Below are 25015 nucleotides of genomic sequence, written 5' to 3' on the forward strand. Positions count from 1 at the left end.
GCCTGCCTGTCCGTCCCAGCAGCCACTGGGAGACGAGACCATGGCCGCCTGTCTCGGCCAACCCACAGCACCAACAGCCAGCACACAGGCACCAACTACGGCAGCCCAGCAGGGACACGAGTGATGAGTAGCAATTGTTTCGCAGTGAGGCAGTGGGGTGCTGAGTCTAATTTTACGCACACACACACACACACACACACACACACACACACACACACACACACACACAAACACACACACACACACACACACACACACACACACACACACACACTGGCCAGGCAGAGTTTCTGGAGAGGGTATCCGGCAAGGGGCTGGCAGAATGGGCAAAAGGATTGGCAGAGGAGTGTATGTGTGTGTGTGTGTGTGTATGTGTGTGTGTGTGTAAGTGTGTGTGTCTGTGTGTGTGATTAGCTGCTGCCTGGCGTGGAGCTGTGGGCGGAATAAGACTCCTAATCCTTCAGAGCCAAGGTGTGTGCATGTGTGTGTGTGGGTGGGAGTGTGATGGGGACACACTGTGCTCCCCATAAACCCCACCAGATGGTTCCCTGTGCCCTGCACTCATCAATGTTTAACCAGTTAACCAAACAGGATCAGCCAGGGCCACCACCACCACCACATCTTGGAGGGGGAACACTCTGGCTTCCTTGAGGGCGGGGGCGGGAGGGGGAAGAGCGTTATTAGTTTCCCCTTCCCTACGAGCACACACAGACTGAGCGGATGGGGCTCGTGCCAACTGCGTCTCCCTCAGGCTAATTTTAGCCCAGCTTCACATGCGTAGGCAGTACCCTCCTCCTCCTTCTCCTCCTCATTCACCACACCCTGGGCCTCACCTAGAGGCCTACCAGTCTAACGAACAGACGGCAGTTTTTAACGGCAGCGCGACACCCTGTACCAATCTAAGGCACACACAAGAGTTTTTAACGGCATTGCAGCACCCTGTACTTGTCTAAGGCACACACCACAGTTTTTAACGGCTGCGCAACACCCTGTACCAGTCTAACTCACACATGAGAGTTTTTAACGGCATTGCAGCACCCTGTACTCGTCTAACGCACACACAAGAGTTTTTAACGGCATTGCAGCACCCTGTACTCGTCTAACACACACACAAGAGTTTTTAACGGCTACATAAGACCCTGTACTTGTCTAACGCACACACAAGAGTTTTTAACGCCATTGCAGCACCCTGTACTCGTCTAACGCACAACGAGTTTTTAATGGCTATATAACACCCTGTACTTGTCTAACGCACACACGAGAGTTTTTAACGGCAGCGCAACAGTCCTGTAGCAGTCTAACGCACAATGCAGCACCCTGTACCAGTCTAACGCGCAGAGGAGAGGGTTTTTTTTCATCAGCAGCACAGCAAAGCACAGCAGCCTGTAGCAGCCTGATGCTCGGAGAAGACGTTTTTTCTAGCGGCAGCCCAGTACAGCACCCTGTTCCACCAGTCTCACACACGGTGGACGGTTTCTAATGGCGGTGGGGCACTCGTCGAAGAGCTGACAGAGGTTAAAGGGTGGGTTTCTTGATTAACACCGGCTACCGAGATGTTTCAAACAATCCTCTGATCTATTAGAGGAAAGGATTTAAACTCGCTTCCAGATCAATATCTACCTCTTTTTCTCACATTTCTGTGTGAGCTTTTCTCATGAGGCAACACTGTACAAACGAAATCTATTCTCATAAGAAACAGATGATTATCATTTGTTCCTCCATCTAAACCACACAGAATAAACGACACACACTAATTTCACAGGAACACTAATCCCGATAATTACCTTTAATATCGGCTTCGACATCTGAGCTGTTCTTATCCTGCATCTCTGAAACTGAATTGTTAAATGTAATAACTACAAATTATGGTCATTATCATCAGAGTGTCCAGATGAGAAGTGAAGGCTTAGAGGAAAACATATTCGGTCTGAAATCTAAACTGCCTTCTGAATCTCTTAGCAGGTTATGAAAGAACTTTACAGTAATGTCCTGTGTATTAGCCACATTGTGTACAAGCCGCAGGGGACAGTGTTTTATGCAAGTTAAAAGTAACACAACCATATTAATACCATATTATCTGTCCCTGTGTATTCTACTCATAGCTGAAAAGAAATAGCAAAATCAATGTGTAAGCTGCAGCTTTTCAGTTTCTCTGAAAATGTGTAAGCTGCTATTTCAGTCTTCTTGAAAAAATGTGAGTCTGCTGGATATTAGCCAAGAATTACCATTCCTAGCACTGCTATTCTGGTGAGAAACCAATAACAATTTACCCTATTCAGTCCTCTTGGATCATAATGTGAGTCTGCTGGATATTTGGCAAGAATTACCATTGCTCGCATTGCTATTCTGGTGCATCTTAACCCCTTTAATAGGCTAGGAATGAGAACTTGGCTGTGAGTGATTGGACACATAGAACTGAATCGAGGTGTGGCTCGTTTACTTGATGACCTTCTCTGTAAAGAGCACATGTGCATATCAGTCAAGACGGTAATTGCCCCGTTTAGGCCTGTGCGGGAACTCATAATGTTCGACGCGCCGTTTTGAAATCTACTCTCTCCTTCGTCAGGGAATGAGCTCAAGGTTGGCCTGAAGAACAGCGGGAGCGTATCGAGGCTCTGCAGACACCGCGCGCGATCACGTGCCCCAAGCCCAAAGGTGCCGCTGCCAATTTTAACTTCCCACGCCTGTCAGTCGAGCCGCACGCTTCCAGCAGCGCTCCGTGGAAGAGGGGCCCTTCCCGCTAACAAAGGGCATTGTTAGCGTAGCCGCGAGAGACGGAAGCAGACCCATCTCTCCGGCGCTACTTAATTAAGCCGGCGCAGCCTGCGAAAAAACTGCACGGCTGTGACACGCTTTGTGCGAATAGAGCGGCGTATGAATTTTTAAATCAGTTTGAAATGGGCTAAATCATCTGGCTGTCAGATCTAGAAGCGCTTGCGGGAATAATGTGCAGATCTCCTGTCTGGGGCGCACAAAATGCAAGTCAGAGGGAAACAGAGAAGCACCAATTGCTCCTCTTCCATATGCAAAGGCGTCAATGACAACTGCACACCAGGCAAGGAGAGATAGAAGGAGACAGAGAGAGACAGAGAAAGAGAAAGAGAAAGAGAGAGAGAGGGGGTGAGAGAGAGACAGAGACAATAAGAGAGAGAGAGGGTGTGAAAGAGACAGGGATGGTGTGTGTGAGAGAGAGAGAGAGAGAGAGAGAGAGAGAGAAATGGTGGATCAAGAATACGTTCCACTGGCCAGCCTCTCATTCTGCTCTGCTGCTGCTAATCAAATGTGTGGAAATCCCTTGTCCATATTCACAAGCGTGCCCCGCATGGATCTGAGCACGTAAACAAGCCAGTGTTTCTGAACCGTTATCTTCAGACGAGCAGGAGGAGCAGGAGGAGGAGGAGGAGGAGGAGAGGAAAGGGTAGCGGAGAGGAGATGCAGGTTGGCTGCGCCGCTTGTCGAGGAGATTTTTTTTTTCCTTGAGCATTTCGCCACTCGTCACGGTCGAGCAACAGATGGCGAGGAGGCACCTATGCACAGCAAGAACCTCGGCACACACACACACACACACACACACATAGGCACGCACACAGGCACGCACAAACACACACAGGCACATTTACACACAGGCACGCACACACACACAACTACATACACACACAGTGGCACCGGCCAGCTGGCCAGCTATAAAATGAGAGCCTACGCAAGAGCGCTACGCACAAAGGGCACCCCACGCTCTGAGTGCAGCAGTCCAGCGCCCGAGTGCAGCGCCAGGTGAGGATGCCACACCACGCCCCCGCCGCTCCGTGTTCTCACACATCTGTGTGTCGCGGGCACAGACTTCAGGACTCCTGCTCCACACTGGAGAGGACATCACCACCCCACCCAACTACACCTCATCACCACCCCACCCTACTCCACCTCATCCCTACCCACCCTACTCCACCTCATCCCCACCCCACCCTACTCCACCTCATCCCCACCCACCCTACTCCACCTCATCCCCACCCAATTCCCACCCCAGCCTCCTCCACCTCATCACCACCCCACCCCACCCCAACTCCAGCCACTCCAGCCCAGCCCGGCTCGCTCCCTTTTCCCCCCTTGTCGCGACACGCCAATTTGTAGAAAAAGCCTGAACATTCCCCCTCTCTGCCAGTTAAAAGGACAAACAGCGGGGAGGGGCTGCGGTCCGAAAATGTCAAACCCAAATGGGCACAAAGGAGCGTGAAGGAGGAGAGCCGCTGCCGAGGAAGAGGAGGAGGAGGAGGAGGAGGAGGAGGAGGAGGAGAGGATGAAGGGGCGGTTGCAACAACAACAACAACAGGGAACATTTTCTGTTTAGCCTATTTTTTTCTTTCAAGCTTCTAGTAAATTCTCCCAATTACAGCACACGCAGCCCCGGCTTCCCCACATCAAACGCCGGGAATATTCCACACGAAAAAAAACCCAGCACCCCGCCAACTACACGGGCTTGTTTTTTTTTTTTGCGCTCCGACTCGGGAAGACTTTCTCCTCTTTTTAATTTGCTCTGGTCTGAAGAGACGAGGAGACCCAGGAGTTCCACGCCTGCTACTCCTGGTGGAGTAAACCGAGGCAGGGCTCAAAATTAGCACCAGCCAAATGCTGGTAAATTTTGAAGTTGGCTGGTAGATGTCAGACAGAAAATACGTATTTCCTATTGAATGGCTGGTGGATTTCACCAGTTCATCTGTCTCTAGCTGGTAGATATTCACATTTCAAAAAGTTAATTTAGTATTTTGACCCCTGAACGGAGGCCTTCAACGGAGGCTTTCAACGCGGAGACCCCCCTCCCCCCCCCCCCACCTCTTCCTCACATCTGCTGCTTAGGCTTCTAGTCATGTGTTCGCCGAAAGGTCTTTTATTACACCATTAAACTTCTGCTGAATATTTTCGCTGAAAAATGCTTGATGGCTATGTCAAACGGGTCGATACACCGGCGTCCTTCAAACAGCTCATACCTGATAAAAACGGCCAACACTAACAGCCGCAGGCTGGGGCCGTTGTTGTGTTTGGAATAAATTCAGCTATTTTTTTCACAAGTGGCAGAGCTCACAGACGCAGAGCTGCCTTCGATTGACCAGTCACCACAGAGTGAACGAGTTATTGGGTCTCTAAAGCCCAGTGAGTAGGTCTGTCCAAATCTACTGTCAGGAGTTGCTGAGTCTCTCCAAATCTACTGACAGCAGTGATTGAGTCTCTCCAAATCTACTGACAGCAGTGATTGGGTGTCTCCAAATCTACTGACAGGAGTGATTGGGTATCTCCAAATCTACTGACAGGAGTGACTGAGTCTCTCAAAATCTACTGACAGCAGTGATCGTGTCTCTCCAAATCCACAGACGTGGGCCAGCTGGTGGAGGATGTAAAATCAGTCGTCATCTCCAGCTGGGAACTCAGGGCTGCTCAACTCTTACTCCCCAACCATCTAAACCCTGCAGTGTCCATTCATACTATAACACATTTGTGACCTTTGACCCCAGGGCGGTCCAGCCCCTAAACTCCCAGCACCCCCCTTCGCCTCAAATCCCAAATCTATAGCAGTGTTTCCCCTAGATTTTTTTCCAGCAGTGGTGCTAAGGTCTGTCAAGAAGCATCCCAATTTCAACGACGACCTTGGCTGTTGTGCTTTTAGAACGTGGAAGTAGGCCTAATTGTGGTGACATGACTGTTCACGTGAAGACGTTGCAGTGGCTCTGAAAAATCTAGCCGTGGTGCTGCTGCGCCACTGCTGAATACGTTGTAGGGGGAAACACTGTATGGACTGGAATACAACACAGTGGACTGATGACTGATGTACTTATCTCTTCCCCTCTTCTTCTATGCAATACTATTTGTCCACTTATTTATTGATGATGTGCTCGGTGTGGAATATGCTGCTCTATGTGCCATTTAATTGCCCCCTGGGGATGAATAAAGTGATTCGAATTGAAATGAATTGAATTGACACACCACAAACACCTATAAAAAATATATATATAACAAAAGATACAATAAAAAAGAAAAACTGAACCTAACAGTAAAACCAAGTCCCGAGGAGCCAAACCCTGCCTTTACACATACATTCCAGAGGAGACCTTAGGCAGCAATTAAGTAACGGATAATGTATAGAACAGCGTATAATAAACAGGATGATGTATTCATAAATATCAGAATATTGGGAAAATAAGTCCTGACAGGGCGAACCAGTACCTCGCGCGAAAACGGAGGGGTCTTGCTTCGCCCGGAAGGTACTTATTTTCCCAGCAATGACCTGCATTGTAAACACAATCCCACTTATTGTACGGCTTCTTGTCAAAACAAAAAAATAACTCCACAAGATATGCCTCTTTCTTAACATTTATTTTGTACTGTTTCATCAAAACTTTCGCTGAGAAACAAACAGTTTGCAAGTGTGAGGGGAAAATGACAAAAATGAAATTTAACCTTTGATTTGATACTTCTGTTTCTGTAAGATTTTACACTCTTGAATGGACATTTTTGTTAAAGCTTAACCTAGTTCATAATGTTCCTCATAATTGATACTTCTATTTCCTTATGAATGAATGTTTCTGTTAGAAACTAACCTAGTTCTTAAAGTTCTTCTCTATTTGATACTTCTGTTTCAGTAACTGGTGTGTAGATGGCAATTCATGTGTTGTATGCTGATAGAAATGTTCTTAAAGTCCTTGGTTCTTAATTAGCTGTTGTATTGACCAAGTCATGTGTGTGTGCAGAGAAGGTTTAATGATACAATGATGCAATGATATTATGATACAATGCAAGATATAAATGTGTGTGTGAGAAACTGATTGTCTCTAGGGTGCACAGACTTTGTCTCTGTATCCTGATTGCCTGCTGCTTCTGAGAACTCTCTGTGCACAGATTAATAAACCACTAACGAGAAAGACCAAACCTCATTTCAGACTCTCAGTATTTCTAGATCTTTAAGATACATTTCTTCCACATAACACACGCACAAGGGAACGCTCTACCAGCACTGTGAAGTGCCGTATAACAAAACTACATCATACAGTAGCTATAACAAATCAATCAATACCACTACCAATGGATGAGAGTAGAGTGCAAGTTTCAAGTGCTCGTCAAAGTGTAGTCGACGTTGAAAGCGGCAGAAGAAGAAGGCGGTAGAGGAGGGTAGAGAAGGAAGTGCATGGTACTGTAAGTGCATGTTAGGTCATTAGGAGTGTTAGAACAGGAGATACCCTCAGAGGAGTTGGGTCTTCAGCAGCTTCATGAAGACAGTGAGGAACACCCCCTGCTCTGGTGGCACTGGGTGGTATTGCTCCACCATCAGGGGACTACGAATGAAAATAGTCCCCTGCTGTCTCTCGGCATGTCCCTCCGCCTGGACACGGCCCAGCAGCCCAGCGGCGCAGCAGCCCAGCGCTTTGTCACTTTCATTGGACAAGTCCATACATATTCAGTGCTTTTATCTGTGATGTATGGCTGACTGTATAGCTGACTGTATACCAGCCATGCGTGCCTGCGGGGGAGGGGCTCGGCTTCCGCGGCGGCTATATATTACCGCCAAATGGCGTTCTCCACGCGTCAGTGTCGCATATGAGTCTGTAAATGGCATCGGACCAGGCCCTTGCCTATGGTCCATTTTCCAATCTGAACGCCTACTTACAGTAAATCAAAGCCATAAAGGCCTTCATCCATCCACGCACTCACACGAGTGGGATCTGAATTGGACTGGAACTATCGAACACTTTCGCTCTGCGCTCCATGAAGTTGGCCGTCACACAGCACGTTTCGGTTCTGGTGTGTGTGTGTGTGTGTGTGGGGGGGGGGGCGGCCATATGGACTGGTGGGCTGCGTCCTCCTCTTCCTCTCCTCCTTACGGTACCTCTTCTTCCTCGTGGCTGCTGCACCGCTCTGCGTCGCTGCGCTCCACCGCGGCTGGCTGGCTCGCTCAGCTATTTGCCAACATTTGATCATGTTGCCGCGGACACTGGCGACGCGCGGAGTGACCCGGTTCCGTCAGCCCGTATTTACGCGGCGGTGGACTGAGGCCAGTCAGCCGGAACGAGCGAGCGAGCGAGCGCGAGGAGCCGTGTGTGTCCTCGACTTGCAGTGACGCACTTGCCCTGCTCACACACACATACACACACACACACACACACACACACTCAGACACACACTCATAACCCCCCCACCCCCATTTCACGGATCAGCCCATCCTGCAGCCGTTCTGCTCAGTGCCGGGTCTGGCCCGGGATTGGAATGGAGGTGGCGGTTGGGGTGCTGTCGTCATGGTGCCAGAGGGACGTTCCCGAGCCCAGAGCAACACTGGGGGCTCTCCCTCTCTACCCAAAGTTCACATACACATGAGCACGCACACACACACACACACACACACACACACACAAACGGCGGAACGCGCAGACGCAGCATTTTGAGCATAACATTAGTTATTTATCGGCTCATCAGGGTGCAGCTGGGGAGAGCCCAAAGTCTGCAGTCAGTCAGCAAAGACCTTAAACGGCCCACAGAGGATGAGGAGAGGAGAAGAGGAAGAGGAAGAGGAGGAGAGGAGGAAGAGGAGGAGAGGAGGAGAGAGGAATAGAGGAGAGGAGAGCAGAGGGAGGAGGAGAGGACAGGAGGACGAGAGGAGAGTAGGAGAGGAATAGAGGAGAGAGGAGGAGAGGAATAGAGGAGCGAATAGCAGAGAAGAGAAAAATAGGAGCATCTTGCACATAGAGAGGAATGGAATGTTAGACAGAGGAGGGCTGAGAGAGAAAAGGAGGGAGAGAGAGACACAAAATAGGAGGAAGAAAGGAGGGGAGGGATGGAGTGAGAGACTACGTAAGAAAACTGGAGAGAAGGAGAGACGGGGAGACAGAGATAGAGAGACAGATGGGAAGAGAGATGAGAAGAGATCAATAGAGAGAAACAGAGGGAAATAGAGAGAGACGGAGGGACAGAGAGAGAGATGAGAAGAGAGCAATAGAGAGAAAGAGAGGGAAATAGAGAGAGACAGAGGGAAAGAGAGAGCAGGATGGCACGGTGGAACTCATGACACATCCGGCTCCCACTGCACGCGCTGGAGCGAGAAGCTTCCAGAAAGCAGAGGGTCAGGAGGTCACCCCGGGCTGTGGTGCCCCAGCCAGAGAGACAGACGAGAGGAGGGGGCGAGAGAGAGGGGGAGAGAGAGAGAGGGAGAGATGAGAGAGGGGGAGAGATGAGAGAGGGGGAGAGATGAGAGAGGGGAGGGAGACCGGAAGAGACAGAGAAAGTAGAGAGAGAGAAATAAAGAGGAAGAGAGAGAAAAAAAATCAATGAAGATATCAAGAAAGAGAAGATAAACCGAGTGAATAATAGATCTGAAAAGAAAGATGGTGGGAGAGAAAAACAGATGACAGAGAAGCCATCAGACACACACACACACACACACACAGAAACAGACAGAGTGCTGTGTATGAACTCTTTCCTCTCTGGTGGCCCATGGCACACAACACTTGGCTGGCAGCACAGTAGAGACCATCAAAGCACTGGGGCCCTCCACCAACGGACCCCTTCGAAGCCACACACACACACACACACACACACACACACACACACACACACACACAAAGCTACTGTAGCTACAAAGCTAGCTGCACACACACCCAGCACCCCAAAATAAGTTCTACATGGATTCACAGCTCTACCCCCCTTCAAAGCAAGCTCAACATGGATCCACGCACACACGCACGCACGCACACAGCACACACACACGCACGCACAAGCAGACTGCACAAGGCTTCAGACAGCCGGTCGGCTTCCTAGAGCCTGATGAATGTCTGTTCCAGCCTTTGAGGCTCTTCCCGGCAGAGGCTTGTGAAGTGTAGCAGAATGTTTTCCCTCCTCTCGGGCTCCAGAAGCTTCCGGGGTGGTCAGGGGGAACTGAGGAATTCCTCCTGAGTAATAATATTATGGCGGCTTAAGGAATAATCTGAACCGCACACCCTCACACACACTTGCACACACACACTTCTCCCTGTCCTGGCACCAGGACCAGCCAATCACCACACATTAGACCAGAGACATCTCTCTATTCCCAGCACCAGCCGATCAGCACACCACCCTGACCCTCACGGCGTGAACACACCAAACACAGTTGCATTGTGGGTAGCTCAACTAAAAGACTCACCCTGGTGGTGCTAAACAGCATAGTCTAGGAACCTAGAACGAGAGCCACCAGCTTGGGCCCTGTGTGTGGGGCTCGGAACTAACTTCCTCCGTGTCCCGCAGCTGTTCCAAAATCTACTTGCTGTTGTTCTGGACCTAACTACTAGTGTCCCAAATTCAAGTTCTTGTTTTTTTCCCCATTCTACATAGTAAAATTTGCATAATAATCTTGTTTCAGTAACTTGCATCACTTCTGGTCCATCATGTAAATTCTGAACACATTATGAAAACATTTTTTTTACGTTGTGCTAGACTTTCTCATTGCCCATACTTTCACAATTGCCAGTAGCCTGGGAAATGACCACCAAGCTGTCAGATATTCTCAGATATTCGCTTGTTCTCTCAAGAATAGCCTATAGCTTAGAACTGCCACAGCGACAAAGACTAACTGAGAAAACGGCTCTCACTTGCAACACTGTAATTTTCTGAAATCACAGTTGCAGTATTTAGCTCATCGTGGCTTTTGTGATGTTTTGTCTGTCACTGACAGAAAACAACAAAGTGCTTCAGACAGAGACAGGAGTCATCTGTTTTTTTTTGCTTTAGAACACCAGCGTTATCTTATGCCATCAATCAAAAATGTTCACAATGTCATGATAAATATAATTTCTCAGCCTGCCTGCTAGTTAGGTAAGGCTAACCTAGTTTATTAACTTTGATGGCTATCGGAAAGTGACTATTATAGCCAGTGCCCTATTTTCCCCCCTACGAGTCACTATGACTAGGCCTACAGTATGAGTCACTTAATATCAATTTCTACACAAACCAAGATGACAGATTCCTAAAGAAATACAAGCACCCACCCACTGCCTTTATGTTACACACCAGAGCCTTTACCATAACATATGGTACGAATCTTGCTTACTGGTGCACCCCTGGGTTTATATCCAAGCCAGTGAAATCTTCTCCACAGTAGGGGGGTGGGGGTGGGGAGGGCTGATGCTAATTCATAACTGTCTGTGCGCAGTCTGACATGAGGCTCTTCAGAGATGGGATAATTACTGTAATAGTGCGGTGTAATTAGACGCAAGCAAACAATAATTACTAAATAAACAACCAGCAGCTGAGTCACACAGGGGAGCCGGCTGAGTGGGGCCGCTCGAGCGAGCGCCCCCCGGTTCCGGGAGTCCGTGCATCCAGGTCGGGCCCTGGCTCTGGCTCTGGCTCTGACTCGCGGCTGATGGCGCCACTCTGAGCCCGGGCCCACGTTTGAGTGGTTCTCCTGCTGTCACCGGCGCCACTTCAGAGGAATCACTGGATCTCTGAGGCAGCCTCTGCTCCGGAGAACCGAGAGGAGAGGAAGAGGAAGAGAACTCGGCCAGCGGGCTGGAATTATTCATCAGGGCGAGAGAGCCCGACTCCGCCCGGAGCTGGAGGGGGAACGACGTTCTCTCTCCGACACGGACCTCTAACAAGCAGGAGAAACCGACGCGGAGAGGAGAAAGTCGTCCTGGCACGGAGCGGAGAACACGTACCAGCTGTACAGTCGAAACATTACGCAACGCATTACGTATTAACTATTTATCCGACCTGATTGATTAAAAATACATGAGCGCTGGAAGTGAGGCTACTCCACAGTGCAGTGTGGGTCAGTAACGAAAAGAGTTATTTAAACACACACATCTACAGCAACAGGGAGGGGAGAGTGTGTGAGTGTACGTACGCTGCGCATGCAAACTGTATGTTATGCTCAGCTGGACTCGCTAGTTTGATAAAGAAATCACTAATATACTGATACCGCTTATGCTCGTTTCCAATTCACCCTGTTCTAACTACTAGGCTGACTGGACTTGCCTTGTAGGACCTACAGTATACAGCCCGAAAAGCACAAAAGCACACACTTCACCACCAGCACCAACACCAGCACACATGGTCCCTCATTAAAGAGTCTCTCCATAGAGCCCTTCATAGCTCCTCAGTAGGGCACTTTCCAAAGGTCCCTCAGTAAGACCTCCATAGGGTCCTAAGTAAGGACACTCTCCATAGGGTCTTCAGTAGAGCACTCTCCATAGGATACTCAGTAAGGACACTCTCCATAGGGTCCTCAGAAAGAGCAGTCTCCATAGGATACTCAGGACACTCTCTATAGAACCATCAGTAAGGACACTCTCCACAGGGTCCTCAGAAAGAGCACTCTCCATAGGGCCCTCTGTAAGGGCAATCACCAGAAATGTGGACGTACATCTAAGCTCTTTAAAAAGGCAGCCTGACATTTTGGAGGCAATAATTTTCCACTGCTCAAGCACAGCCATTGATGGGTGAAAGAGCAAAAGAGAGAAGAAAAAAAAAACAAGACAAAAAATGACAAATCTGAGGACCTGGTAATTTTTCCCAGCATGATCACTCTCCCTGTCAGGACTGCGAACACAGTTATTAGCGATTAAGGGCCGTGGGAGGGGGGGGACAGGGCCTAATGCATCCCTTTTATTAAGCTTTACTAAATTAGCACTCTCAACTGGAGAGAAATCTGTGTCTGGACAATTGGGTTTAAATGTTTAATGCTGCGCGGCCCGGACAGATAGAGAGAGATGGGTGGAGGCCACTGAGGGAGGATATCAGCCCAGGCTAAGAAGAGATGGGGAAAATACGTCAAGAGAAGAGAGAGTAGAGGACAGGAGCGAGGAGAAAAGAGAAGAGAAGAGAGAAGAGAGAAGGGAGAAGAGGGAGGAGAGAGGAGAAGAGAAGAGATGAGAAGAGAAGAGAGAAGAGCAGAAGAGAGAGGAGAGGAGAGGAGAGAGGAGAGAGAAGAGATGAGACAAGGGAGAGGAAAGGAGAAGAGAAGTCAAGAGAAGAGAGGAGAGGAGAGAGAAGAGATGAGACGAGAGAGAGGAAAGGAGAAGAGAAGTCAAGAGAAGAGATGAGAAGAGAGAGGAGAGAAGAGAAGTCAAGAGAAGAGAGGCGAGGAGAGAGAAGAGAGGAGAAGAGAAAAGAGACAGAAGAAAGGAGAGAAGAGAAGAGGATAGAGGCAAAGAGAGAGAACAGAGTAAAAAAGAAAAAGAACAAGAGAAGGCCCGAGTAGAAAGCCGAGGGAAAGAAGGAGAGGAAAAGAGGTGGGCGAGAGGGCGAGAGTCTCCACATGGCTGATTTTTTTTCCGGGCAGTTCTGTTCTGGCCCCCTCGGCACTGCTCATTTGGTTACTGTGCTAATCTCTGGCTAACCCCCTCTCAGAGAACACGGGTCAGGGAGGATGAGGCCGAAATTTGATTAAGACGCCACTAAGCTCGCGTGAGCTCACTGTTGTTGTTCTAAGACATTACAACCGAGGCTGAGGCCACAACTGAAGCTCTTGAGAAGAGTCTGGCCACGCTGCTGATCCTGGGGACAGGAGGTGGTTGAGGAGTGATGATGACCCCCCCCCCACCGCCCCCCCCCCCCCTACACACAGACACACACACACAGACACACATACTCCCCCTCTCTCTTTATGTAGAAAACATAATATGATCAGGCCAGTTCTCTGGGCCAGGGCACTGTTAAAGCCAAGCCGAGTCTCTGCGCGCATACAGAATATCAATTAGTCACGCATGGCTGAGTGACTAACGCTGCTGCTGCTGCTGCTGCTGCTGCTGTATGTTTTCTGTTCCAATAACAGCGCCTGGGCTATAAAGCTCTCTCTCCTCTCCTATGCTAGCTCATGCCGACGCAACAGCAGCAGCGGGGTCTTTGCTCTCTCTCTCTCTCTCTCTCTCTCTCTCTGTCTCTCTCTCTCTCTCTCTCTCTCTCACTCCATCGCGTCGTGATTTCGTTTATCTGCGCCGGCTCAATCTGTGGAGATGCACACCTGTCATTGGGTTGAGTGTGTGTCTTATGTAACAAGCATGTTATTGTGCTTTTTTTTTTTTTTCACGAAAGCATATGCAGAGAGCGTGAAGAGGTCAGATAGCTCCTTCACACGCAGGATTAGTGCCTTCACAGTGGGGAGGAGAAGATTAAAGCCATCCCGCTTCACACACACACACACACACACACACACACACACACACACACACATAAACACAACACACATCAAACAAACATCCATGTATGCTACGCTCTACCACTCTACCACACATGCTGCTCATATTATATATACAATATGCTCCACACTCCCTACACACAAAGGCTTCCCACGCACACTCACACATACATACTGCACATACACACACACACACACACACACACACACACACACACACACACACACACACACACACACACACACACACACACAATTACAGTAGCAGATCTCCACTAGTAAGCCCACACGATCGTGCTGAGGGTGTTTCGCCCAGACAACAACATTGTAAGTAAGAGTAGCCATGTAACACAGTCTGCCAAACACTGGCCGACAAGTCAACTAGACACCCACCCACACACAGGCGCGTGCACGCGCACACATACAGCACACACACACACACACACACCTTTCCCTCATCCTGTTACTAAAAAAACACCTGCAGGCACCCTTACACACCTCCACTCCTGTTACTAACAATCCCCACTAACAACCCCCACCAACCTCCAAAACTCTCTGCAACCCCTCCTGTTACTAAACAACCCCTCCACACCTCCTCTCCTGTTACTGAGGATACCTGACCCCTTACCCCTCCACTGCTGAGGGTGCAGCTCTAACAAGCAAAGCCACCTGACCAGCTCACCCTCCCAGACGGTCTCTCCAGAGGTCGAACACCCAGCAAATATAAACTGCTTCTTCTACCGCACTCGAATACTGTATAATCTGTTAGCCATTGCGCTCTGGCACACACACACACACGTGACTGGAATGACACATTCGAGCCACACAAACACACATACACAAGTGACCTGAATATCACATTATAGTCAGGTACACACACACACACACACACACACACGTACGTACCCCCACCCTGTGACCTGAATAACTTCATAGTCCTCCTCAGGTCATCTGTTCCTCCGTAGGGGAGGCCAATCAGGGTTTGCATACATAAATTATACACCATGGGAAAGTGACAGGGCTCTGAGTGTGCGCATGCGCGTACACATGCATGCACACACACTCACACAAACACACACACACACACACAAACACACACACACACACACACACACACACACACACACACACACACACACACACACACACACACACACACACACACACACACACACACACACACACACACACACACACACACACACAGTATATAGGGCACCTGCACTGTCCATTATACATGTTTTCAACCTGTTGTTGTCTAACTTTCTCATATGTATCATGTCTCTTTCTCCAATATAACACTGGGCTAATTGCCATATTAGCAAGTAATAAGAGACTAACGCTGGCTGTAGAGATTAATGGAGTTGTATAGAGAAAGATGAGAGGAGAGAGGAGGAGACGAGAGGGAGGGAGGAGGAGAGGAGAGAGGAGAGGAGATGAGATGAGAGGAGGAAGGAAGGAGAAGAGATGAGGAGAGGAGAGGAGAGCAGAGGAGAGGAGATGGACAGAGGAGAGGAGAGAGGAGAGGAGATGAGATGAGAGGAGGAAGGAAGGAGAAGAGATGAGGAGAGGAGAGCAGAGGAGAGGAGATGGAGAGAGGAGAGGAGAGAGGAGAGGAGAGGGAAGGAGAGGAGAAGAGATGAGAGGAGAGGAGAGAGAAGGAGAGGAAAGGAGGAAAGACATAAGGAGGAGGAGTGGAGAGGAGGATGCTCTACTGGCATCACGCTTGTTGGCTCTACTGATCCGTTGGGCAGCCATTGACAGCAGCGGCCATGGATCGTCTCCTCTCATCTGCTCTGGGCATCGGAATAGAACTGAGGGCCCTCTGCCACGCCACCAGGGCACAGCTCAGGCTGGAACAAACACCAGCACACACACCCACAGCCAGCCTGAGAGACACCCGAAAAGATCACACACACACACACACACACACTAGAGTAGACTACACACATACACACACACACACATAGGGTAGACTGCACACACCAGAGTAGAATACACTTACAGGGCACACATACAGTACACACACAACGGAGTAAACAACACACACACACACACACACACATATTGCACTATGCAATGTTGTTAATCGGTAATCGGGTAGGAATAGGATCATGACCCATTTAGCCGGGTTTATGATGAACTGGTTACCGTATTTAAGCGCTAAATGGTGTTGAACATTGACACAAAGGGGCATACAGTACATCTATCTGTCTGTCTATCTATCTATACATATCAAGTCTTCCATGGTGTTGGAAGGCAGGCTGCTGATTCGCTGCAGCACTCTCTACAAGGGATGGGCATTTCAAGCAAAAACACTATTCGATAATCACTGGAATTACTCGACTATTAGTTGAAAAGCACACCCCTCCAATGTTTATGGCACTGCAGGTTAAAAGCAAGAGGTACTTCCTTGTTCGTAGTATATACCGGTAGTCTACAGCTTTCAGGTGTGTTATTGGCACCTTCGAGTTTCATTAATAATATTCGATATTCGGTTATTCAAAAAGACACAACTAATCTCTCCTCACCCCAGCCTTTCTGCCAGACATGCTCTGTTATGCTTACATAACCACTGTTTCTGTGTGTGTGTGTGTGTGTGTGTGTGTGTGTGTGAGTGTGCACGCGCGTGGTCTCACTGTCCCTGTGGTCTGTCCAGCGCTGTTTTCAATCTGCTGGCTGCTCTGCAGCCCAGTCCTCTTGTATGAGAGTGTATTACAGCGTGTGTGTGTGTGTGTGTGAGTGAATCAATGTGTGTGTGTGTTTTGGCAGAGAGCACGCAGGTAGGGGAGAGACGCCGTTGTTGATGCAGTTGTTGTGTTTCCTGCGGAGCATCGCAGGCCTGAATCTGCCATTTCGGCTCAAAATCACCAGGGAGAGAAGAGAGGAGCCAGGCCCCTCGGGAGCCATTTTGTTTCAGGGGACATCCTGTAGGGCAGGCAGTATTTCTCTCTGCCTCTCCATCCCTGGAGGGTGGGGGGATGGAGCACTCGGCCCTACTGCACTGCCACCTGGGTATCTATCAGTTTAACACACACACACACACACACACACACACACACACACACACACACACACACACAGGCACTCTCACACAAATACAAATTGAGCAAGAGCTAACTAGAGTGTAAGAGACTGACGCTACAGGCTGATGTTTCTGTGTTTTGTACTGTACTGATAGAACATGAGCAGGGACGACTCCGGGGACCTGTGTGACTGTGGGTGTGTGTGTGTGTGTGTGTGTGTGTGTGGCATTGTGCCAGTATGCTCTGTCCCTCCACAAGAACATTACAGGATGTTCCGCAGGTGACACCGCCAGTTGCTGCCTCGACACACAGGTCGAATGTGTGTAGGTCTGTGTGTGTGTGTGTGTGTGTGTGTGTGTGTGTGTCCCTCACTGGCCTCACGTCACTTTTTAACAACTCCTCTGTCAGTTTTTAACCTCTATGGCCCCTTGCTGGTTATCCGTGCGGCCCTGTGAAAACGCCCCGATGCTCTGTGGATAACAGCGGTCTCCATCATGTTTAATTACTGTGGTACTGATGCAGCAGTAAGCAGGTGTCCCTCTGCACAAGCCCTGGCTTACCCCCAGCATGCTGCCGCATTTGGATAGACTTATCATTCAGAATCCGTCCAAAAGTGAATAATGCATGGCAGAGAAAAGCCCTCACACACACACACACACACACACACACACACACACACACACACACACAGAGAGAGAGAGAGATAGACAAACGGGTTTGCACGGCACACGCGTCCCAGCGCGACTGGCTGTAAAATTGAAACTGAGGCGGCGGTAAGCTGAAATCAATAACGTTGTGTTTACAAACACGGGCCGCTCAGGGCCGGATGGCCGTGGCGCGGCGTGGCGAGAGCGAGGCGGACGGCGGGCACGCGCGCTTGATTTGGCTTATCCCGGGAGAGAGAGACAGAGAGAGAGACAGAGAGAGAGAGAGAGAGAGAGAGAAGAGAGAGAGAGAGAGAGAGAGAGAGAGAGAGAGAGAGAGAGAGAGAGGCTCAGCCCGAGCAGATTGGCATCTGAAGCTCTCAGACCAGCAGACCTCAGCACGATTGGCTGGATTTGTCATCGCAATGATGACAGACACATGTATGTAATTACTCCACAGACAGACGGTCATTTGCGCGGGGAGGGGTGTGTGTGTGTGTGTGTGTGTGTGTGTGTGTGTTGGCGGGGGCGGGGGGTCACAAAGGCCGGCCCCCACCTGAGAGGGACCCAGCATTTAATATTCATTTATTACTCATTCATTAATATTAAATTAACATTTAATATTCATTTATCTTTATCATCATCTCCCTCTCTCCATCGCTCACCGACTCCTACTATCTGGCACATCATTAAACTTGTGGGCGGCAGCGTCTATTCACAGCCTGGGAAATGTCTGTCTGTCTGTGAAGGAGGTCCAGACCCAGTCTGGTGGTCCTGATCTGTTCCAAAACAGACCCAGATCGGCCTCTGGTGTCTGGTCCTAATTAGCCCTTTTCACGTGATGTCAGACGAAGCGTTGCTGGGTATCCTCCGGCATGTCCAGCCGCCAAATACTACAGAAGAAGAAGACGAAGTATTCATGGGTTCATCAGGTCCCACCTGGACATGCCGGAGGATACCCAGCAACGCTTCGTCTGACATCACCGTGAAAAGGGCTAATTGGTTCTGGATCTGGTCCTCTTCCAGTTCTAATGGGACTCTGATGCGGACCTACATCGGCTCTAGGCCGGATGTGATTGAGGGTCGGCGGCTACTGAGGGATCCTGCCACTCAGGCACGTGCGGGCGGCAGAAGATGGCCAGTTCGTTAAGGCGCTCCCGGATTAGCGGCTCATCCCGACTGGTTTACCTCCGCCTCCCCTCCCAGTGTAGGCTACACACACAAGGAATACACATCACGAGCGCAAGGAGCGAGCGAACGAACGAGCGAACGGCCATGCCGGCTAATTGCGAAGAAGCGCTTCAATGATCTGAAGCCTATACGGGGAAGATTACATCACAACAGATGAGTCATCTCCACCCCCTCCCACACACACAAACGCGGGCGCGCGCGCACACAAATACACACACACACACACACACACACACACACACACACACACACACGTCCCAACCCCCCAGTGGCGCACATGACAACCCCACCCCTTTTCTTTACCTAGCAGACAGACTATGAGGTCCCAGGGAATCCCACCGAATTTCGAAAGCATCAATATGCATGAACGCACTGAGGGCTAGCGGTACATCTCAATGATGAATATAAAACCAACCCGCAGTCGCGCTTTACTGATGGTTAAAACAGCTCGCTCTCGGCGTCCCGTTACGGGACAAGCCTAGCACTCTATAAAATGGCTAAAAAGCCTCTGTCGCTCGGAGAGATCTCCTCACCAGTAAAACCTCCATAAGAGGTGAAACCAATCCATACATAACCCGCGATATAATTCACAGACGAGCTAGTGTCAGATGTAGGAACAAAAATCTATATGCCTCCATTTAAGTGCTCCCTTTAACTACGCAAGACGCAAGGGGGGGAATCTTAATCAACGCTGTGTGCCATCTGCGCTTTCTTGGACAGAATGGAATGCAACTAATAATACACTATCTTTTTCCCCCATTCATCCAAACACAGGCACAGCAATTAGGGTTAATATAACGCAACGCGCTAATCTATTCAACCTGTCTGATGACATAAGGCGAAAACAACAAGCTAATTTACATTTGCACGACTAATAAGCTATATATGGATTTACATACAGCTGCCCACATCACAGCCCTTTAACAACTAGAGGGGACTCCGATATCGTCGACACACATTCGAAAAAACAAGTGCACACAAAGTGGACAACCTCGACTTGTTAACCCCTGAATAAAAAAAATAGCGGATTGTTCCCGCCCAAACCGTCTACCGTTAGGTGTTAGTTGATGGACTGTTGAAGTGTTTGTGCACAGGTGGAGCACTAGACTACCAGGAACAATGCTTCTTAAGTCCCACAAGGGATGTAGAACTAGCTTAGCAAGCCCCACGTTGATTCACTCCGAAAATGCAACATTCAAAGCTGGACCTGCATCCTCCGGATGGTTTCCACTAGCATTACTCTAAGTCCCTTTCTATTTTGCTTTTGGCAGAATTGTTCTCAAGAGTCCAAGTGAAAAATACCTATTCGATAATATTGATTTGAGACGTTTTCAACGTTAATTTCGGGTAAATTAATCTGAATTGCCTAGTGCACTGGGAGTACTGAGACTGCTGTTTCATCCGTCCATCAGCAAGTTCTCAAGGCTCCTTATTCCTATTTTAAGAAGGCTAGCTCACTAGCTTGCTAACCAGTTAACGTCAGCCAGATCCCCTTTAAGCTAACAAAGCTTGTTGGAAAGGCTTAACTAGCCACTTTAAGACACGAGCAGCAGAGACAAATTTGCTTATTTGCTTTGCTTATTGAGTTTTTTCTCTGACAAAATATATTGACTAATTTATCTTGGTACAATGTTTCAAAAGCGGGGTTTCAATGCTGTCAGATTCAGCAGTTTATGTTTGCATCGTCCCCGTCCCCTGCTTTGGAACATCTTCATTCAAACAGGTCGGCTGTTGTTCCACCTGCTACTGAACACGCAAGCTCCACATACATCAGCTATATTGGCCATCTTTTTGGCGTCCGATAAGATGCTGTACTCAAAGTTATATCAGCGTAACAGTTGTTTTTATAATAGTCGCAATTATTTCAATCTTACCTGCAGTGACAATAAAAAGCGACACCAAGACGAAATCCTTGGTCCAAATCATCGCAGCCACTTGACACGACGAGGGGAATCTCTCCGTTTTCAAGATAACGCTTGCGTTAACGTTAATCCTTAAAGATACGAATTTGCTCAGCTACAGTTCGCCAGAAAACAGTGGAAGGTACTCGTATCTCTCGTACAGTCCTGTGATTTGATTAGCTGATGCTGCTAGCTAACTTACACTGTGAATGGGATGTCTGGCCGTCAGCCGAACACGCTCGAGTGGGGTAGCGTCGCCTGCACGGTGCTCGAGGACAGAGCTCGGGCTCTCCACAACTAATCCGCCCAATCAGCGACGCTCCTCACTGAATGATCCGTTGTTAAATAGTGCGCGGGGATCCATACACATGATATGGACATGGATTACATGATTAAGCGATGACAGTTGTTGACAAGCAAACATTTGTTTATGTTACAGCGATTACAGCAGGAGTGATGGTGCTCCATAACCCTATCCTGCTGCCCGGTGGAACATCCTCGATTCATCTTTTAATTGTTTTTGTCCATTATGGCCAGGATGGATGATCCAGATCCACTGATAGCTACATCATGGCACTCAGAATAGTCTAAATATAGCATAGCCCTTATTACGTCTTGCATGCCTCTGTAAAATCAATTTTTATTAAAATTAATTTCTCTCATTACGAAACTCCCGTGACAATTGGTTGTTGTATATGGGGCCAATGAGGCCAAATTAGCAGACTAGTTGGACATGTCACCAAAACCCCAGTAGCCTTGTCATTTGTTATATCAGCAGGCAACACTTAGGGGAAAAGCATCACTTTCTTTTTGAACATAGGCTGGTCAGTGTGTGTGTGTGTGTGTGTGTGTGTGTGTGTGTGTGTGTGTATGTGTGTGTGTGTGTGTGTGTGTGTGTGTGTGTGTGTGTGTGCGCGCGCGTGCGCGCTACACATGCTGCACTGTGTACTCAAATCACAGTCCACTAGGCCTGTGCAGTGCACCATCTGCAACATTATTTAATTATTTTTCGCATTTAATCAGAAAACATCATGGCAAACATACCGGTTACTAAATGTGTGTAGGCCTACTGTAGTCCATGTCACCATTACAACCATATGGTATTGCAACCGCTCCCATTGTCACCATTATCATGAGACAATACCAACATGGATAGTGTTCCCTTTCCTGGGGAAAGATCTTTAAGTGTATCGGATGTCTTGCGTGAGCAATCATGTTGTTAAATACGGGTGCATGGTGTCACTTGAGACAGGCGGTCCTAGACAGAGAGAGCCATTGTGTGTGTGACCTGTGCCTGCTTGCCATTGCAGCATTGTCCTTGGGAACCTCAGAAGACGAACATCACAGCTGCTCTTGCAGACCTGCTATCACAGACTCCTTCCCTCTGCCTGTTGGAACAGTAGCACGAGGGACTGATGGGACATCATCATAACACACATACTGACACACACACACACACTCACACTCTCTCTCTCTCTCACACACACACACACACACACACACACACACACACACACACACTCTCTCTCTCTCTCTCACACACACACACACACACACTTTCATACCCACTCATACAAACACACATACTGTACACACACACACACCCGCTCTCTCTCATCACAAGTCTGCTTTCATAACAGCCAGACTCCATCAGTCCAGTCTTTCTGCTCAGAGTGTGATCCACGTCCCCAAACAAGTCCTTTGTATGTTTGTGTGTGTGTGTGTGTGTGTGTGTGTGTGTCTGTGTCTGTGTGTCTGTGTGTGTGTGTCTGTGTATCTGTGTGTGTGTGTATGTGTGTGTGTGTGTGTGTCTGTGTGTGTGTGTGTGTGTGTGTGTGTGTGTGTGTGTGTGTGTGTGTGTGTGTGTGTGTGTGTGTGCATGTGTGCGTGCAGAGCAGCCTGCATTCCAGCACACATCCCTGCCTCCCAGCCAAGCCATGACTGCTGGGATAACCGTGTTCACTGGAGGGTTAGGCAGGCTGTCTGTGAGGGGAGAGATTCCCACCAGAGGTTCCACGGCAAACCAAACACAGGCATTTCACTCCTAACCCTCAGAGTATACCGGACACCCAGAGAGGTGTGGGTAAGACACCCTGAGAATAGCTCAGAGGGAAAACAAGAGCGCTGGTGATCCTGCGGTCTTTGGTCTGCTCTCCTCATCCAGCCCAAAGTTAACCAAACATTGTATTTTATTTATGCAAAGCCGTGGATCCGCGGAGGTAAAATCCTCTATTGGTGTGGCCCCCACCTGTACGTGTCTGATAGAGATCTCGCAGGCTTACCCCCTTTCATGGCTGTATGAGGATTTTACAGGTTCAATATGTGTGTGTGCGTGTGTGTGCGTGTGTGTGTGTATGTGTGTGTGTGTGTGTGTGTGTGTGTGTGTGTGTGTGTGTGTGTGTGAGAGAGAGTGAGTGAGTGCTGTGTGAAAACAACATTCTTTGTGGCGGGGCACTTTGGAGACCACGGCATGAGAAAATGGCCGCCTAAAAAACCCAACCACAGTGCGCTGTTTCATTGTTTTGAGTTAACTACCATGACAAATCACAGTGTTTGTCTTTTGTTTTCTTTTTCATGGTTCAAAAACACCAGTGCCTGCCAAAGAGAGAGAGAGAGAGAGAGAGAGAGAGAGAGAGAGAGAGAAAGAGAGAGGGAGAGAGAGGGAGAGAGAGGGAGAGGCACTGGCGTGTCTGAGAGAAAATGTGAGCCTAGCTGCTAAATCTATCTCTAGCTTTTATAGTTTATGAGACTGCAGCCACTAAGGGCAAACACTAATACACTCCGTGGTGAAACCAGGACAGCCATCTCACAGTTGTTTAACAGAAACACACTCATGGATGGCAAAAAAAAAACACTGGCGTGCTTCCATGTGTATTGGGCTCTCGTGGCAGGTTACATGTCCAGGAACGACAGTAAAACAGCTGAACGCCGTGAAGTGAAGTGAACATACAGTGGTATGCAGGTCCTTAGAGTGGAGGGGCTCGGAGCTCTATTAGCATTCCTGCGTTGGCCTGGGGAAGTTTGCTTTTGGGAAAGGTGAATTAGTCGAGGGTGACCCTGCAAACAGCATGCTAATTAGGCTCGCCGGGGTGGGCCTGTATTGGTGCCGTGCTCTTGGCCCTCGCAGGACAAGGCTCCAAGACGTGCAACAATGAATCATTCTGCCACCGCGAACTGCTCAAGTGAACTCTCTGACGTGGGGTTGTGATGGAGAATGGCCGAGCTGAAGGACCTTGTTCTCCCCCCCCACCCCCCCACCCCACCACTCTTAACTGCGTTGTTGATATCTTGACAATGAAGAGGAAAGCAGAGAAGTTGAAAAGCAAGGCTCATCTGTTTTGTTAATTTCCACGGAATTCCATATGGTCTCGGCAGGAAATGAGTATTGGCAATCGTATTTGTCATAGCGCTGTTGTGTCTCCTGCCCCTTCCTGGTTGCCATGACAGCTGCCTCCGTAGCCACCAGAGGCCAGACTCTATTGTGTGCTCGGGTTGCAATCGCACCTAATGCTCAGTGACAGAGCACTGTGACGGTTATTGCAGTTGGCAGTACTGCGCCTGGGGAGCAGGCAGGAGAGCACAGTGAGTGTTTGCTGCCACCTAGTGGACTGCGGCAGATTGACCACTATAGTGCTTAAAGGTAGTCTGGCTATCACCATATACTGTAATACTAAGCTCAATCTTTTAAGATTTAACATTAGTCTGGGTGAGTCTGTCCACATGAGTATGCGCTTTATTTCTACTGCACAAGAGGCGAGATCAATGGCCTAGTTCAAATGCTTTTGGATAGTCTTTCAACCAATCAGACCAATGATCCGGGTGCGCCTTGGACTAGTTTGTGATTGGACCCAGAAGATGTGGACAGGAAGCAGAAAAGATGGATGTGCAGGTTTCCAGCCTGAGCTGCAGGTTGAAATCCAACCGGCAGATCGGGCAGGGTTTACTCAGCCTAACTTAAAGGTACACTATGCAAGAATTTCACCTTAACAGAACCATTACTTTTATGGTAAATTAACTTGTAAGAGGGTATCATTCACCTTGCATAGCCAGCAGCATAGCCATAGCAAGTTGCTAAGAGAACCAGTCATGCAACTTCAAGAATAGTCG

At 48.9% G+C, this 25015-nt stretch overlaps 1 protein-coding gene across 1 annotated transcript in view; it reads right to left on the minus strand.

Annotated features, from left to right (window-relative positions):
• ncam1b (neural cell adhesion molecule 1b) overlaps positions 1–21137 on the minus strand; it is a 118763-nt gene extending 97626 nt beyond the window's left edge. Inside the window, exon 1 of the mRNA XM_062521664.1 lies at positions 20882–21137. Coding sequence (XP_062377648.1) covers positions 20882–20933 — 52 coding nt within the window. The 5' untranslated portion in view covers positions 20934–21137. The remainder of the gene's footprint in view (positions 1–20881) is intronic.
• Between the last annotated feature and the right edge of the window lie 3878 nt (positions 21138–25015).

This window comes from Sardina pilchardus, chromosome 19 (assembly GCF_963854185.1).
Source record: "Sardina pilchardus chromosome 19, fSarPil1.1, whole genome shotgun sequence".
NCBI lineage: Eukaryota > Metazoa > Chordata > Actinopteri > Clupeiformes > Clupeidae > Sardina > Sardina pilchardus.